This window comes from Buteo buteo, chromosome 11, assembly GCF_964188355.1.
Source record: "Buteo buteo chromosome 11, bButBut1.hap1.1, whole genome shotgun sequence".
NCBI classification, from domain to species: domain Eukaryota; kingdom Metazoa; phylum Chordata; class Aves; order Accipitriformes; family Accipitridae; genus Buteo; species Buteo buteo.
The window spans coordinates 40,793,258-40,811,395 of NC_134181.1; the positions used below are offsets into that span (position 1 = coordinate 40,793,258).

Genomic DNA, 18,138 nt, shown 5'->3' on the forward strand with positions numbered 1-18,138 from the left:
GTCTGTGCGAACCATATTAGAGAGTGGCTAAGAACATGCTTGCAGGGTGAAGGAGTTACTTCAGCAGCATTTGTCTGATGCTGAGGGTACTTGGTGATGAGGAAATCACTCCTGCTTGTGGTGTTGAGGTACTGCAGAAATGAGTACCTTGGAAAGGTTGCATATAGTTTTAAACTTCATACACTTATTTGTTTTTATTCAGATCTTTAAGAGATACTGGGTGATTTATTTTATGAATGTTCAGTCAGCCAGAAAACCAGCTTCCTATGTCAATGTGTGTGATAGGTAAATCAGCCAAAAAAAAAAAAAAGATTATTCAGCGAGATTGCTGCCTCGGCTCTTTCTAATCTGGAAACCTCGTTTTTGTTTTTGTTTTTGGGGTTTTTTTATAGTTGCTGTATTCTTTGGGTGACCTTGAGCAGGTTTTGTTTCTCATTTTATCAGCTTCTGTGTTTTGTAAAGCATGGACAGTACTGCCCTCAAAACCTCTAAGGAACGAAAGTACATGAACACTCATAGAGGGATCCAGGTAACAACCACCCCCCCAGCTGTGTGGTCCTCCCTGATGGATGTCCTTCTACCCTGTGGAGCTTTATCCCTGCCCTATGCACCAAGTAACTGTTAGCTTCACTGAGGCTGCTTGGCAAACAAAATGTTTTATGGTTGTAAAACAGACTGTGTATTGTGTAAAGCTGGATGCTCTCATGGTATGTGGTGGTGTTTATAGATGGTTTACTGTATTATGGCAGGTAAAAATATATTTGGTACTTTCATGATGCCATGATAACTGCTGCATGTAAATAATTGCTGTAAATGTCATAAAGACGTTAAAATGATCCTGTAGAAGAGGTATCTACAAGAGGGCCATCTTATAAACATGTATGATGGCTGATACAGCAAACTTTCAGTTCTTTCTGGGTGTTGAATAAAAGCAGCGCGCTATCTTTTTTCTTTGCACATGTTCAGCCATCCAGTGCTTTTTTCATAGAAGATATATGCTCTCTTCTTGCACACGATTATTAGATTATAATAATGATGTTTTGGACATTAGACATCTGTATTTCACTTCTATGTGTGTCTTTTATTACTAGCCATAAAAAATACATATGCTATGAAAGAATAAACTTAGAAAGCCAGTGGGTAAGTCGTGTAATATTAATGACTGATTCTGACTTGGCTCGTATGTGCTAGGTTAAGTTTGTCGTCTTCTAATAATAGTATTCCCACGTGAAATTGAATTTTTTGGGATTTTTCAGAATAAGCTTTTTCATGTTTAATTCCACTCTGGAAGCAGACTTTCTTTGAACACCTGAATGAAACAGATGTAGCCATTTTTAATGATATGAGTGTGGAAAAAATTCCTGTTCCATATGTTAATGGTTGCAGTGGTGCCTGTAAATAGGTCAGGACGAGAGCTGGATGTGTTGGAGTCAGAGTTACTGAGGGCGGACCAAGCTAAAATGATAAACCGAAGTAGTCAAAAAGGCTGTTTCCTAAAGTGTTATCTCTGGCTGGCACAGAGGAGGCAGGAAGGAAGGAGATCTATAAAAGGAGAAGTGTGTGGTAGGGAGAGATTCATGGGGCAGAGAAAGGGTGTGTGCGTAAGGGGGAAGTGTAATGCAAAGCAAGACTAGACATCTTGGGGGAAATATATTGGAGTGCTGTGGCTTTCTCTGCTGTTTATTAAACCAGCAGCAGTACGAGGTTAGGATTCAGAAGGCTTTCTCTCTAAACCTTATCAATGGAGAGGATGAACACCATGTGCTGCACTGTGTAACTCTCTTTAGAAATTCAGAGGTTTGGGGTTTTTATTAATAGTAAGCTCATAATGAAGATCCATGGATTTTCTTAGAATCATGAAGAACATACTTCACACTTATGTTCCCCTGTCTCTTCAAACAGAAGAAAAAAAAAAAAACACAACACAATTTGGTTTGTTGCGAGAGGTACTCTGACCCTCCATGAGCAGAGAATGTCTTTCCCCACCACCACCATCACCACCGCCACCCACCCCCGCCTCCATAAGTGCAGTCTGCATCTGTTTTCTTTTTGTTAAGAACCTACTGCATGACTCTCTTTTTGGCCAGTTTTACTGTGGTATAGCTTCCAGAAAATCAGTATCTGAGTTACATTTTCTTGCAAAAAGAGAACAAACAGTTTTTTAAAATAGAAACTTACTTTTTCAAAGTCAGCTAGTGTTACGACAGAAGCTATGTAGCTACAGTAGGACACTGTTACATTAGAGGATCTTATTAATTGTCTTCTTGCACTTACATAATGAAATCACTTTTTGCCCCACATGATATCACAGGCTTTTCATATGTAAATATATACATGTCCCTCTGCTAAAGCACACCTTTTCCTTGGGTAGCACAAAGTAACTGTTCAGTAGTGTAATTATATGTTAACCTCAATTAGTTAAATCTAACTGTTCCCTGCAGTTTTTTACTTACTCTAAGGGACACATCAAAAGTCATGCCATCTAAGCTAACGACATGAAAACTAATTTTAAAACTCAGAGAATTTTTTTGTGTTCAAGGTTATTGTAACAGTCACTTCCTACATTTCAGAAAAACTGAGCCTGAAATACAGAGGGAGATGTGCTTGCAGCCCCATTATACATGTACTATTTAAATGATCTGGTGGCATGTAGATCTGGTGGCCACTGTGATTGCTTCAGTGTCAGCGCGTTGATCCTACAGTTTTGAGTTGTGATGCAGGTGAGTAGGAGTAGGTCAGCTATCATCCTGGACAGTCTGGACAGCTGTGGGAATAGATTTATCCGGTTGCTGTCTTTTTTTGTTTGATTATGTGATGGTCAAAATATAAACTCTTTAAAAATAATCTAAAAATAGCTTTAAACCACAAAATGGATACAGCTCTTTGGAAGCCATTACATTAATAGGTAGGAAACTCTGAGTGTGCTGGTGTCTCTTCAGGCTTTCATAAACAAATTTGATGACTTATTTTTGCCTGTGAGTAGCACACAGCATAATACGAATGAACTTATAATTGTCTGGAGTTCACTGTCTTTTAAACAACATGATGAAGAGCCTGATAAAAATGCTACAGAAAAAATCTGATGACAATAGGAAGGCAATTTCCTCAATTTCATGACCCATCTGTGATGCTTTAGAGATGTTTTGATGAGAAGATCTGATGAAATTTATATTTCTCTGTATGCTATTTGGGCTTATGTACATTAGGGTTTAAAATTATTCATATATCTTTCCTCCCTTCCAGATGTACTACTGAATTATTTCAAGTGTGCCATGATGAAATACTATGAAATGTTTTTCAGAGCAAGAAGCCTTTTTCTTTCCTTTTTTTTTTTAACTATACAAGGTTTATTTAATGACTCAAAGTTCTTAATCTTGTCAAATAAACCTGCAAAAGCATAATAACACACTCTAGATTGTATGATAAAATACAGGTTCTGGTCCAAGAAATGTAATAGTGTTAATTACCCTTAAACAAAATAAGGACATACATATTTTCATTAAATTGTTTTAAATTTAACTGGAAAATTATTGGCAAGCATCACCCAGTGTCTCTTGCTGTGAAGTTTTGCTTTTTCATTACATATCTATTGTGAAGAACGATGCTGTTTGACTTTTTAAAATAAAGCCCAGGCTTTACCCCATGATCTTGGGTAACAACTGTTAGACGTGTTTAGCAAAGTGAAGTGAAGGTAAAGGGCTTGCCTCTTGCCTGTAAGGGACAAGTGTCCAGGTACTAAGAAATGCTATCATACCTTTTATTTCAGTTCATTCTTAAAATGCCACTTGCAGAGAAGATTTGGGAGGTACTAGCTTGTTTGCTACTTTTGATGACTCTGCCAATTGGGCTGATCACCTGAGTTTTTAACTCATTCATAGTTTCCTCACAATTTTGTCATTAAAACATCATGTGATTTTTTTTTTTTTTGACAGCTGCAAAATTTTCAAAACACTAAAGCATCTGCAGCAGGATAGTCACAAGCATTGTCTTTTAAAGTCATTTGCTGAATTTTGAGCTATGTGGATATTAGGGAAGGGCTGCCTGATACTAACTTTGTTGTTACAGATGTTCCTAGGTTCCCTGAAGAGGAAAAAAAAAAACCCCACACAAACAAAAACCTCAACTTTTGCTTTATGGACAGTAGCAAAGGAGGGCTGTTCCTGGCAGTAGTTTTGGGGCTTAGTTGAGGAACCTGTCTAAAAAGAGGCACCTGAATTTTGAGCTGGAGTGCTATCTGACACCACATTTCCTTTTCTTTCTGCTGTTCCCATACTGTGAACATAGCAGATAATGCTGTAAATATTTCTGGTTCATAGGTAATTAAAGTACTAGAGTTGTATAAAGTCCTTAATAAGTGGTGTTCTTTTTTGTTAAGCATCCAAGGGAAAAAAAAGGTCACAGAATGTTCTATAGGAACATGTTATTGGGGAAGACCATGTTGCTTGTCAGGTTTCATAGAGGTTTGTGGGTATAAAGGGGTGGTTACTATAGAGAAAAATTACAGAAGCCCTTTTTAAGCTGGGTTTAATACTTCAGAAGGGCTACACAGTGCTCAAAGGTAGGTGTGAGATTAAGGACTGTGTTTGTGTTGACCTAAATGAGTGTATCAAGTATTTCAGATGTATGCCTTCTCATTCTGTTCCTGCTTTTTTTTAAACAACCTTTGATGAAAATGTAAAAAGCAAAACTAAAACTAAGCATGCTGTTTCACAGGTGTTAAAATTCAGTGGGATTTCATGAAGCAAGTTGCAGTAGGACTAATAGTGCTGGTCTGTATGGAAACATTCACTGAGTCATGAACTTTGGGTCAGGTGCAGAGAAAAGATGGCACTTGGCCTTTGAACAGTAGGTTTGGAAGAGGATGTTGCTTTCAGAATAACTGTTACCCCTATTTTCTGCTAACCTGTGATACAGCTTATGTCCAGAAAGGATGGCTAAACTTCCTGGAACGTAAGCATGGTGTCAGAATTTGGGGTGTCAATGGTTGCAACTGTTTATGGTGCACGCTGCTGCGTGCATTTGTCTGTAATCACTGCATTCCTGTGTGTTGTGTTTAGCTCCCAGGGTATCTCGACAGCACGATTCAGAGTAATGTTACTTTTAGGAAAATTAGAGGATCAGTGTAATTTTTACCTTGTATATCATGCTTTTCCATAGGGTGTTCATAAACGAGAATATAAATTAGTTTGGGGGTTTTGGGGGTTGGTTTTTGGGGGTTTTTTGGGTTTGTTTTTTTGAGGATTGTAGTTACTGTCTGGCTGCACGTCATGATAGACCAGTGCTATAGGTGCCACTAGTTTCTCATTTCAGTGCCTAATCATCATTCTGCAATTACTGAAACTTAATACATCAGCCATAAGGTCTTTTTGGAGAGCAAGAAGGAAGACAGTGTATAGATATTTTTTGATGCATTTGTGTTTTATAATATAGCTAAACTTCCTGCAGTAGCTAGTCTGTCTTTGCCAGTAGGACTTCCAGTGAATGCAACTGGTACTGATTCCTTTGGAAGGCTGGCATGTTGCTTGACTTCATGCTTGTTGAAACATTCCCTATGACTAAAACTAATTGTTTGTTTCTTGACTTTAAGCCCACTGGTTTTATGTTTTTATTTTTTTCATAAGTTTATTGTCCTACTCTTGACACGTAAATACTAGTCATAGAGGAGTTGCAAATAGAACAATGTTTCCTTTAAAACTACTGCTTCTAATCAGGAAAGAAAGTTGCTTCAATGAAGGTATGTATCTACAATAAGACCTGCAAGTTACTAGGTTAATTTCATATCCCGGGGCACTGTGCAGTGATCACCTTAGTCAGTAAAGTTCTGATTCAGGGGGTTTTATTAGCATGAGTAATCTTGTTAACTCTAAATGACCTGATGCGCGTGTGAACACTGGAGAATACTGAACCAAAGCATGTATGTGTCAGGATGATATTTGAAGTGGATTGCTGAGCTGAATACTTGACAAAGAAAAATTCTTGCAGTTCTTTTTAGAAGTTGTAGGTAGTGAAGAGCTGTGATTGCATCCAAATATTATGCAAATGTTAATAAAAATGGTGTGTGTAATTTGACTTGAACATTCTGGGAATTTATTTCTTTGAAAAGCAGAGCAAGAAAGGTAGTGTTTGAGGAACTAGTGTATGAGTCTCAGCTGCTAACTATATGACTAGGCACCTTTTGTGCTTATGTTCTGGTTACATTACCCAGCTTTCCTAGCAGACTGTGTCCTGATTTCCTGAACGTGGTCCCCCTGCTGCATGCCTTCAGGGAGTGCTATCCTGATATCTACAGAGCATTTTCAAATGCTCAAAAATATTTTTCTGTGCTACTGAAGGTCACTGAGTACCTTCCATTTCTGTTAATGTACAAATTAGATCATTTCGCTTCTTAGAAATTTGCAGAAAGGACATGAGAGGACTTGCTGCTTGTGCAAAGTGAAATCTTTTTTCTGAGTTATCTTGGAATCAGTGATGAATTTAAGTAAAAAAAAGGCTGTAGTACCGTTTCTTTTTGTATACACTGTCAGTAAACTTGTAAGTAGCTTGAATTTATATACCAGATATGTCTATCTGACTGTTTTAAGCATTAAAATAAACCAAGTGCTAATAATACTAGGAAAAAACACATGTTACTTTTGGTTACATAATGTTAGCTGGAAAAGTAATTCTTGACAATCAAAGAAATGACACTTGAAAAGCTTACAATATGGAGGTTCAGGAGTCTTTCTCAAAAAGCGAAAGCACTTGCTTCTGCAAAGTGGTGGATTGTTCATCCTAGGTTGTGGTCTGCATGTGAGGGAATTAGCTGCAAAAGCACGGGATGAAGTGTTTGTGTATGGCCTTGCTAGCTAGCCATATGTAGCAATTAAAGGAAGGAGAAAAGCTTGTACTTCTTACAAACAACAACAACAAAAAAAACCAAACCCAAAATCAAACAAACAATATAAATTTATGTGTGAGGACTGCAGTGGAACTTTAGCATGTGCCTACTTTGAGCTCAAAAGGTTTCTTATTGGGGACAGTTTTTATCGACTGAGTTTATCTGAGAATTTCCTTCTTAATGTTGTCTTCCAGATTTTTGGAGATTTTGTAGAGAATGAAATGAAGAAAGGGGACTCTGTGTTTGTCATTCTTGGAAAAAGAATTCTGGTGTAAAATTATTCCCCCAAAAATATTCATCTAAAAATGAATGCATGAGCCATGTCACGTTGCTCCTCCTATGAGTGGAATCTGCTGCTGTTCCACCCTGTTTCCTGTAGTTTGTTTTTCTGCATGAAGTGGAAAACTTTGTCCTTGTTTTGGGAAGTACTGTGGTGTAGTTAGCAACTAAAATTAATTTTATATATTTCTGTACTCATTTGAAAGGGGCCTATAGTGTTGTGAGATGCAAGTCAAGCTGTGTTTTACAAGCCACACACTTGCACTTTATGGGAGTGCAGTTGAGATGCTTGTAGGGTGTGGAAACCCTGCCGTGTGTATTGAATGTGCTGTGAGCTAAGGGTGCTGGGCGGGTTGCCAGTTGTTTAGTGAACTTGACAAAGGAAGAAGTAAATATCTTAACTCTTCTGATACTGTGCTCTGTGAAGACACCTTATTAGCAGTTATAGAAATTGAGTTCTCAAGTTTAACTATCTCCTTATACATGCTTGTAGTTTTAGATCCATGGGATACTTGCAAATGTGGGTAGTTTAGCTGCTCTTAAAGGCACTTCCAGTTATGTTTTGTTGCTTCCTTTATATTCAGATCAAGGTCTTTTCTGTTGTTACTAATATAGCGCCTGGCGGTCTTAATTGGTAGCAAGAGAATTTTTGTGCAAACATATGTAGCAAAAGCAGTAAAGCATGCTTTTAAAATGCGCGGGTTACTTATGGTTGAGGAAACTTTGCTTTTCTTTAAACTGTTGGGGGAGAAAACCCCGCTTGTTTGCTATATAGTAGTGAGACTAGTTACAGCATATCCAGGGTCCAGTCTATGAGTAGTCTGCAGGATGCGTCTCTAGTTTATCGTTCCTTGTTCATAGTACACTGCTATCTGCTTCCTGGCCTGACTGTTCCCATACTCTCTACCACAATTTTCTGGTGAAACTCCATGATGAAACCCTCTGTCGTCTTGCCCCAGCCACTAAAAGCAGCAGGTTATTGTGCCATTTAGCGTAAGTGAGGAGTAGCAAATCCTTGAAACGCTATGATAAGATGGCAATGGGCCAGAACTACAGCAATAACTACCCACTCCATCGAGAGGGATTCACTTAGTCTGGATTGCATTCCTGAGTTTCTGTGTTTGAAGGGTGGGAGAGGAGGGGAGTAGTACAGCAAACTGGTCTAAGCAGAATTGCTTTACTGGTTTAAGAACATAATCATCTTGCGTGCAGCTTTCAAGGCAGTTCTTCAGCATTTCACTCTCGCTTTGGGCACTTCTGTGCTGGGCAGTCCACAGGTTGCATCGCACATTTCCCATAAAAGAACTGAATTTTAAAGTAACTAGTGATTTTGCTTTTCTCTGCCTGTGACATTACTGGGAAACAGAGACATTGCCATATAGATGCATCCAAAGTAACACTGGTTCCCCAATTGTGGCTGGAATAGTTGTAGGCCTTTAAAAACAATTTTCTTTCTGGTTTTCATAATATGTTCTGTAATTTTCATTGGAGAATTTTTTCTCAGAGAACCTTTTAAATATTTTTCTTAGTGTCATTTCTGATGCTGAATTTACTCTCAAGAATTCATCCTATTTTTCTAGCCCCTTATAATATTTCAGAAATGGGGCACAAGCAGTTTTTGCTCCAAGGCAGGGATTTTTCACTAGTAACTGTTGATTGAGGGCTTTAATTTCTAGGTAGGCAGTTTGAGGCATCTCCAAATGGCCTTGTCTGAACAAAATGCTGATCTCACAAGCTCTGAAAATCTTGAGTCGCTTGTCACTTCTGTAAGTCACCGCCAGTGTGATTAATGCTGTTTTCATTTGAGGTCTTCAGAGCATGTCTCAAATGCGGCTTTAGGTGCGCTTTTTGAAGGATGAAAAGTAGAAATCTGGCTTCTAGTAGAAATTGTTTCTTGATGTGCTAATTCAGTATTTTGGTAACTGAAAGAACTTGCTTAAATTGACTATACCTTGAACTTGAGCTTTTCTACTAATGGCATTCGATTCTCATGATGTTCTGCCATTGTTTAAACCATCTTTCTTTCAGTCTTAGTGTGTGAGGAAGAGAGTTATAATATTAAGAATTTGTGACCTTGCCAGCTTACCTCAAAGTGGTGTGATTTGTATCTTTTCTGTTCTATGCTGTCCCGTGCCAGAATTGCATATCTAGTGCTGTAACGTGGTCATGCAAAGAATTCTCAATGTGTTTTTCCAGGAGGCACTGCAGGCACTATGGGATCATATGGAGCAGTTGGTGATAATGTTCAAATCAACAGGACTCAAGTTACTCTTGATACACTTTCCATCCTAAGTTTTTTCTGATAATCATTACTGGAAAATAATAGTCTTGCTGAAAAGATTTACTTATTGTACAGCTTCACTATATATGTCAGTCCTAATTGGAGACTGATGTTATTACTTGGGGCTTAACTTTAAGTATTGAGATCTAGTTTCCCACTTCAAATACTAGTTTATCCTTGAATATTAGAGCTGCACAGACTTTGTTTATGTCAGAGAAGTTCATTTGACTAGAGATGGATAAATTGTTTTCTTCGTCAGTTTGTTTTTATTGTTCTAAAGCCAAATGGATTTTTCACTTGGCTGAAGAACGCCAGACCTGAAATACTGCATTCTTTGCCCCTGTCTGCAGGCATGTAGTAAATATAGCACCTTTGGGTGAGGCTGATCAGCTGAGAATGAATAATCATTTCATTCATCTGGCTTTTGTCATTTGTTGATATTTGAGATTTTTTTTTTAACTAAATACTGCAGAACCTTTTTCTGGAGCTCTTCAAATAGCTTTTTAACAGCTCAGTAGTACTGCCATGTGTAGAGAACAGTAGACAAAAATACCATTTTTTGGTAATGTTAGCTACTAGGAAAGAAGACTTCTGCTCATATTTTTTCCTGATAAATGAGAAGATGAGTTAGCTTGTTTGTCATTAATTCAGGTGTATATTAATTCAGATTTTGGCAATGTAAGTATTGTAGTATGCTTTACTTGGAAGCTTTTCTACTGTGGATGTGGCTACATGATAACCTTTTCTATGAAAGCCAGCTAATTTCAAGCTGTCTCTGTGTTTGACTCCACTGAGAGGACAGCTGTGGCTGTTTGGGGGGGTTGCTACACTGGTAGGAATGAGTGACTGCAGTGAGCTGCATCCTTAACTGTGAGCAATCTAGACCTGATTTCAGCTGATGGGTCTAACTGGTTGCCCTCCTTTTTTCATCTTTTCATTGCTCATTCTCTCCCCGGTGGAATCCAACAATGTTTGACTTATTAATGCCTAGGACTTTCTTTGAAGTCTTGTATGTCATCAGGTATAACATACTGAGCTAAGTAATAGACTCAGCTTTGTGAGCTTTGTCCTTTTTATAGGCAATCTAAAAAGTGTAGTCTGAGAGCAAACTTCTATGCTTCCCTGTGTCCCAGCAAGCTTAAGAGTCTTTGTAAAAGTCAAAGAACTTGGCATTTAACCTCTTTTCGTGGTTTCCTATCTTATAATGATACATAGCAAGCCCAAAGGCCATAGAACACGGGAAGTGCATTATTTCACCTAAAGAGACACCATTACCATTCACAGCCAGTATTCCTTTTAACTGTGCTTTCAAGTGGGTCCTTGATAGTCCGTGATCTTTTCTAGAAGTAGTATTTTTGTGTATTAGAATAAGGTATAAAACTTAAAATACTTTTTCTAATTACTGATATTTGTTTTCCTTTGCAGAATAAGAGACCACATAGAGTCTGGGGGGGTGAGAGCACAGGACAATGCTGCTGAAAGGAATCTGAGCCACAGAGCATGCTTTGTGCCACAGTTACCCAGGTATGCTCCAGCAGAGTACTTTGTGCACCTCTAATGAACAGCAGTTTGTTGTGCTTGTCGCTCCATTACTTATCATCCGGAGCCAAGGAGACTGTCTCAGCCCTAGACCAAAATTATGCCCTGCCTACATCATTCCATCTGGATGGCACTTGCAGTCTGAAACCTTCTAAAGCCTTTTATGTGTGTTATAGTTTTAATTTTATCTAATTGCTAAATTTCAGCTGGTCTCTCTTTAAATGTTACACTGGTTTTATATCATGAGGTAGGTTGAACATATTAATGGATGTTTTCAGAAGTCTTTTATGCACAGGGAAGATGTGGCCTCAATAAATGAGGTGCTGAACTACGAATCTGGAAGTAGTTTTGAGACTTGCTCCAGACTGTTAGAAACTGCTCCAGTTGACTCACCTGTAGATAATCTGCTGGGTTTCAGAAGTCAAAAGCAGATGGGTAGGGGCATCCATCATTGCTTTTCACACCAGTGTCCAAGGAACCATTGCAATTTTTGCAGGATGTTTTGATAGGAAATTTGAAACTTTCTGACGGTGGGGGTTTTTTGGGTTTGGGGTTGGGTATTTAAAATCTTCATTTAAGTGCAGCTCAGTTCTGTGCTGTCTAATTATATGCTTATGCTAAAGAAAGATCTTAAAGAGGTATAGATCTGCCTTACATGATGGAGTCTAGGATCTTTCAAAAGCAATTCTGTGACCTGGGAGCCATCACAATCCAACAGCACTAGCTGTCTTACAGCTCTGAAAAATAAATAAATAAATCATATATTGTGAAGTGTTTCTGTGGAATAGAAGCTAACTTTTGTATTGGCACCAGCTGGCAAGTGGGAGTAGAGAAACAAAGCAAACAAACAGCAGAGAAAAGTAGGAGGAACAATGGTGATAGTCTAAAAACTGACACATTAGGAGACCAGCATGAAGAATAACAAATTCATATCACAGGATGTTTTGCATAGCAACAGGACTCTTGTCTTCAAGTGGACTTTAGTGTAACTGCAGCACTTGCTTCCTGTATGAGATAAAGAGCTGTTGTACTCTGAATGCATTTTAATCTCTATATCTAAATTGGACTAATAATTAAAAAGAATTAGCTGAAGGAAACGATAGTGAAGTCTATTGCTCCTGAAAGTGTTTCCTCTTATTTTGCTGTCAGAGGAGCGAGAACAGAAATGTGTGTAAAGGAAACATATTAAAGATGAACTTTTTCACCAGGTGCTGAATGCTGTCTACAAACTACTTTGTCGATGAAGGAAGAAATTGATTGGAAATTGAAAGCGCGAACTAGTTTGTAATACTGTTCAACATGCGCAAAGGGGTGCCAAAGGACCCAGAAATAGCTGACCTGTTCTACAAAGATGATCCTGAAGAAATATTTGTGGGTTTACATGAAATTGGACATGGAAGTTTTGGAGCAGTTTACTTTGTAAGTATAGTTCTTTACCTCCTTTTTGAAAAACAGAACCATTTAAGTGGCATTTTAGAGATTTTCAGCATCTGTAAAAGGGAGCATCCTTTGAGCTCTTAGTGCTTTGTGTGTATTAACTTTCTCATAACACATCTCAAAAATAAGTGTCTCCCGAGCACTCCTGAGCTCTTTACTGTTACAGCTGTATTTATAGTAGCAGTTGACTATAGTCTTAATAGTGAACCCAACCATTCACGTTAAGTATATGGTATCTTGTGCTGTCTGATGCTCAGTGTTAAATTTAAGCAGTTGGAAATTAATTTGCCAAACTGGAATTTCAAGATACTCTACTTGGTGCTTATATGCTTGTAAATCATTGCAAATTAATAGATCTAGTGAATTAATGATTCAAAATGTGTTTGGAGTTAAAAGCTACTTTTGTTAATGAATTGGTGTTGTGGCTGCTTGGGTAAAGATACCATTGAAGTCACATCAAATTGCATTCGGGGTTTTGAATGATTTCTCTGCTGCTCTGATAATCTAGGAGTTAGAAATGTCTTTGAAATACCATTTTGTTTTGTTACCCTCCTTGTCCCCATGTTCATCTCGTAACGTACTATCTTCAGTAGCAAATGCTTACATGACAAAAGCAAAGAGAAAATCCTAAAAGGAATGAGAATTCAAGTGGGAAGGATGTGTTGCATTAATTGATAAAGTCAAGAGAATTTAATCTGGAAAGTGAGAAGAATAGTGCTTTTACCATTAGTATCAAACAGAGCCAAATCCAAGATACTGGATTTGGAAATAATTATAATCCAATCACTATCAGTGAAACTAAAATAGAATACACTATGAAAAAAAAATCAGTCAAAGACACATTAAAGCTGCTTGGTAGCATGGCCTGCCACTCCAGAAGATCAAGTTCACTAGAACTGAGATTTCTGAATATCAAACATTAAAGTATTTAGACAAGTAGCCTTACATCTGTAACTCCAGAACCTGGCAGTAGCTAGCATGAATTATTTGCAAGCACTCCAATTCACTGTTTATAGTTGTGTACAGTGATGGAGTTGTTGTTGGAACTGTTGTTAGAACAGGAGAGGAGCCTGATATTTTGTGCCAGATAAGCAGTGCATGTGTGCTTTGAGGGATAATGGTATAATTCCTCAATGTATACTCTGGTAGTAATGATATGGGGCGGGGGGGGATGTCTGCCATGGGGCTTGTCAACAGTGGGGCAGGCACTTTTAGGTGCTGGAGTAAGTGACAGGTAGGTGAAAGCATAATGTTAAATGTACTACATGTGTAAGAGGATGAGGCTGTAAAACTTACAATACATGTTGATCCACTGCAGAAGAGGAGCAAGCATGGGAGTAGGGCAGTCCTACCCAGTGCTTTTCAAAACCAAAGGGAAAGGATGCATGGTATGCTTTAGGGTAAAGGTGAAGTAGTGAAGGTGTCACCTTTATCATTCTGTTTTGGTGTTCAGAAGTTCCTCATACTTCCAGGGGAAAAGCATGAGGAGTGTTGCACATCCAGTCTACCAGGCAGGCTTACAACTGAGATGTTGCTACAGTTAGGTAGAAGACTTGCGATTCCCTGATGCTTCTTTTCCTCCTTTCCCTGCAAGCTTTATTTAACTGGTCTGTGCTTTAAAAACATCGGAGAGTTTAGCCAGACTGCAGCTTCTTGCAATATCCTAGCAGCAGCAGCAGCATCCTCCAAGCTTGATGGTGATTGCTGTCATACCTGTAGTAATGCTACTGTAGTAACATAGTAATGAGATGCATCGCCACTTTTCTGTGGTACGTCCGCACTTCTTTGCCACTGTTTGAAACTTAAGGTTTCCTTCCTGTTGCATGAAGTACTTGGCATCCAGTAAATTGTTCTTCAGAGTCTTTGCCCTGTCCTGCTGTGTATGTAAGTCACAAGCAGGAACTCACCTGTTTGCAATTTTCAGTGCACAGTAGTCTGGGATCCATTCCTTCACCTGAGGAAGGCCTCTAGCTATACCCTGCTTTGCATGGGTCATGCTAGAGCTTTTTCCTACCACGCAGGGGATGCTGTGCATCTTTGTTTTGTTTTTCCTCCTTTTTAAAAGCTTTTGTAGCCTGTCTTACTTCGTGATTCTTATCCATCTTGGAGTAAGGCAGGGGCCGAGAATAAGATCTCAGATTGTCATGGCAAGATTCCAAGGATCCTGACATGCCTGGTATCAAAAGTGGAGAATAGGTGAAAAAAACTTCAAAGACCCACGGCTTTCTAAGTCATCCAAAAGAATGGGGAAGAGATTTCAGATACATAAAAAGGGGCAGGGCATGGATTGTTATGCTGTTGCTGTATCTCTTTGACCTTTTTGTTTAAATTGGTACTGACACTATTACAAACAGCAAATACATTGATCAGTATCTTGTCACTGTTGTTATTGTGAATTAATATGATTATTCTAGTATAAACTTCAATTTAAGCTCAATTTTTGCAAGCTGTTTTGTTTTCCAATATACTATTGGCAAAGCTTGGCAAGATAATTTGAAATTTCTTTTTCTTGCTTGAAAGAAATGAAGCTTCATATATCAGAAGGCTAAGAAAAAGTATATTGCTTCTCACAAGGTTTTAAAGTTGATGCTAACTTGACTTGAAATCAACTAAGTTGATTTTGCACTTCAGAAGTATAGTTTTCATCAAAACCAACCTACTTATATCCATGTTAGAAACACAAAAAGTGATAAAGCAGATGAGGGCAGTGTAAAGAAGGTTTCGTAAGCAAAATGTGCTTGTTTTCTGCCAAGCTTTTCACTAAATATCTACAAGTATGGCCAAAACCACTTCAGCAAGTGGATATTTCTGTCAAGTGTGCTTGTACAGCCCTTTAAGTTACTTCAGCCAGGAGGATCCCAAGCGCTTGGTACAGCAAGAGCTTCACCCACAACTGTGAGAACATGGCAGTGTGCCATTCGGCAAAAGATTATGGCTGAAATGAGAGATACCATGTTCACATGAAGATACTTGGAATTAATGTAACAGACACAAATACTTGCAAATTTCTTTAGAACACTAGCATTAATTCATCTATTTGAGTAAAATACTCTTGATCTTTTATGTGCTGAATCAGGATGGTGAGTGATTAGGAAGGGTTTTGCCTTATCCAAAAGTTACTTGTTTTCAGCTTTCTCTAACTCACTTGAGGAGGAGTGTGTGCTGTGAAGAGTCTAAGTGTGTCAACTTGCTTTAGTAATTCCTATACTCTATTGGTTCACCCAACATAATTTTTCTTTGAAGTCACTGTATGCCTTGTGAAATGTCTTTCGTTAATATGTTACTTGAAAGTATAGTGCTCATCCTCTCAAGCAGTTGAAAGAAGGATTTACCACATTTAGCTTCTATTGTATTCTAAGCTTTTAGCTGTCCTTAACTTTTTGTCCCAAAAATGGTAAATGCTTGGAGGTACAGGGATTTCAACAACTCTTTTAAGACTAAAACCTTCAAGTTTTCTGTCCTTAACATGTAGAAATGATGGCAGTGCCAATCCGGGGAAGTAGAGCTCTTTCTAAAACTGAGTTTTCAGCCTCCAGTTGCAGAAAAGTAGAATTTTGATGACTGAGTAATATTCATTGCAATACTGAGATCCAGTGCAGTGAAAGGAAGGTTTCTTTTTTTTTTTTTAATTGAGATAAGCTCCAGAATGAAGCATCTTCTTGAAACTGGAAATTGAAATAGCTGTTTAAGAATATCAGTGTCGTATTGGGGTTTTGGATGAAATTACAGAGGTTTTGACACACCTCTTTATTTGTTTCTTTGGAAAACATTTTTCCAAAGGTTCATCTAAAACTTTTTTTACTGCAATTCCAATAAAACCGTATTTTGTGTGTTCTCAGTAGGTGCAATATTGGGCCTTGGTTTGCATATCAATAGAGAGGTAGCAAGTACAGTAAGGGCTGAGGGAGGAACAGTGGATATGGAAAAAGTGTCATAAGAGTTGTCTGGTAAATCTTATCACAAGGAAGATGTCTCTGAAGTGTAGGAGCTTGCTAGGTTGTGATATAGGAGAAAAAAGCTTGCGTTTGCCGAAGGCACAACTCATTCCATGGGGAGGAAGAAAATGAACCTTTTTCAATCTATTTCTTTCTCCCTACTCCAGGCTACAAATTCCCACACTAATGAGGTGGTGGCAGTCAAGAAAATGTCCTATAGTGGAAAGCAAACGAATGAGGTAAGATGAATAAAGACATTTCTGCATGCAGAAGCTGTTGCAACCATAATGTAAATCTGAACAGTGAAATTAGCTGCATATTTCATTTGACCCTAGCAGTCCAGCTTTTTAATGCGGTAGCTGTTGCTCACTTCTGTAGGAAGCATGGAGGTTTGTGGAGGGAAAATGAGTTTATGCAAATTCTGACAAATAGTGCAGTTTAAGGAGGTGAATGGGTATTCAGAATGCTTGTATGGTGGTTATTTCAGTAATAATTCCAGTAATAACTGTGTTAAGAGCACACCGGCTACTGGAGCCATAACCACAACTCTTTGAGGTGTTGACTGAAATGTGTAGCTGACTTGAAACACTTTTCAGGATCTGTAATCTAAAATTGCATAGACCTTGTATTCAGAATATCAGTCTCACTTCAATTGTTGCTTGTTAGTTGTTTCTCTTATTTTTGTGTTGCGGTGCTTTGAACTTGGATTGACTCTGTTCATTTGGATTGGTGCGTTGACATGCATGTTTGTTAAGAGGAAACAGGGATGTTTTAAACTCATTTTTTCCTTGCTTACCTGCTGGTCTCCCACATGTGCTGAGGTCTTCCAAATGTCAGTGGCTTTGTGCTGCATTACAGAAGGAAGCAAACAGCTAACTGCTGCTATCTCTAGCCTGTATTGTAGGTGGCATTGTCTCTTGAGGCAGGTAAGTTTGTTACTAAGTTTGAGACCACTGGACAGTTCAATATGCAAAACAGTAGCAATGCTTGAACTAAAATGTGTTGCAATTAAAATGAGGAAAAAAATATTTTTGCAATCCTCAAGCTGTTTAAATATGTCTGGGAAGTCTCAGTGCAATAGGGATCCAGACAACTGATGTACAGTTGTGCTTTTGCAACTATGACTCTTACCATCTTCACATTGTAAAATGGTTTTATGGTTGCTTTTCAGACTGTACTTACAGGTTGTGGTATATGAGATATGTAGGGGATTAAGCAGAGAAATATATTTATACCTTTTTGCCTTTTTTTATTAGAAATGGCAGGATATCATCAAAGAAGTCAAGTTTCTACAACAGCTGAAGCACCCCAACACCATAGAGTATAAGGGCTGTTACCTGAAAGAGCATACGGCATGGGTGAGTGATGTGGCATTCAGAGGTCTTCATGAGCAGAAAATGTACAGTACCGCAGTCAAATACTCAGTACATGCAGTGTCTTTACATGGAGCAGTATTCATCCCATGCTGCCTGTAGTCCCTTTCATATGAAGAAGCTTCCAGGTAATTTTAAGGGAATAGATACTTAGGATATTGCAACAAATCCCTGCTTCTCTGAGGCAGGCCTCTGTGTTCATGCAAATTAAACAGTTGTTATGAAACATCCTCTACAGTATCTCCCCACGAACTTCTGAGTACCTAAACCTTCTTCACAACAATGAAAGATGTCTTGACGTTGCTGGAATATTTGGAGCATTTTATTTTGTTCATCGCTTATTGCATTTCTTGCAACTTCAAGTTTTATTTGCTTCTATTGTTACTCAGCCATTCAAGTAGTAACTGTTTGTGGGGG

At 38.4% G+C, this 18,138-nt stretch overlaps 1 protein-coding gene across 5 annotated transcripts in view; it reads left to right on the forward strand.

Annotated features, from left to right (window-relative positions):
• TAOK3 (TAO kinase 3) overlaps positions 1 to 18,138 on the forward strand; it is a 94,799-nt gene that overhangs the window by 30,801 nt on the left and 45,860 nt on the right. For all 5 annotated transcript variants that reach the window (XM_075041796.1, XM_075041795.1, XM_075041794.1 and 2 more), the window contains 4 exons: positions 10,863 to 10,961; positions 12,185 to 12,395; positions 16,516 to 16,587; positions 17,605 to 17,706. In XM_075041796.1, coding sequence (XP_074897897.1) covers positions 12,276 to 12,395; positions 16,516 to 16,587; positions 17,605 to 17,706 — 294 coding nt within the window. In that variant the 5' untranslated portion in view covers positions 10,863 to 10,961; positions 12,185 to 12,275. The remainder of the gene's footprint in view (positions 1 to 10,862; positions 10,962 to 12,184; positions 12,396 to 16,515; positions 16,588 to 17,604; positions 17,707 to 18,138) is intronic.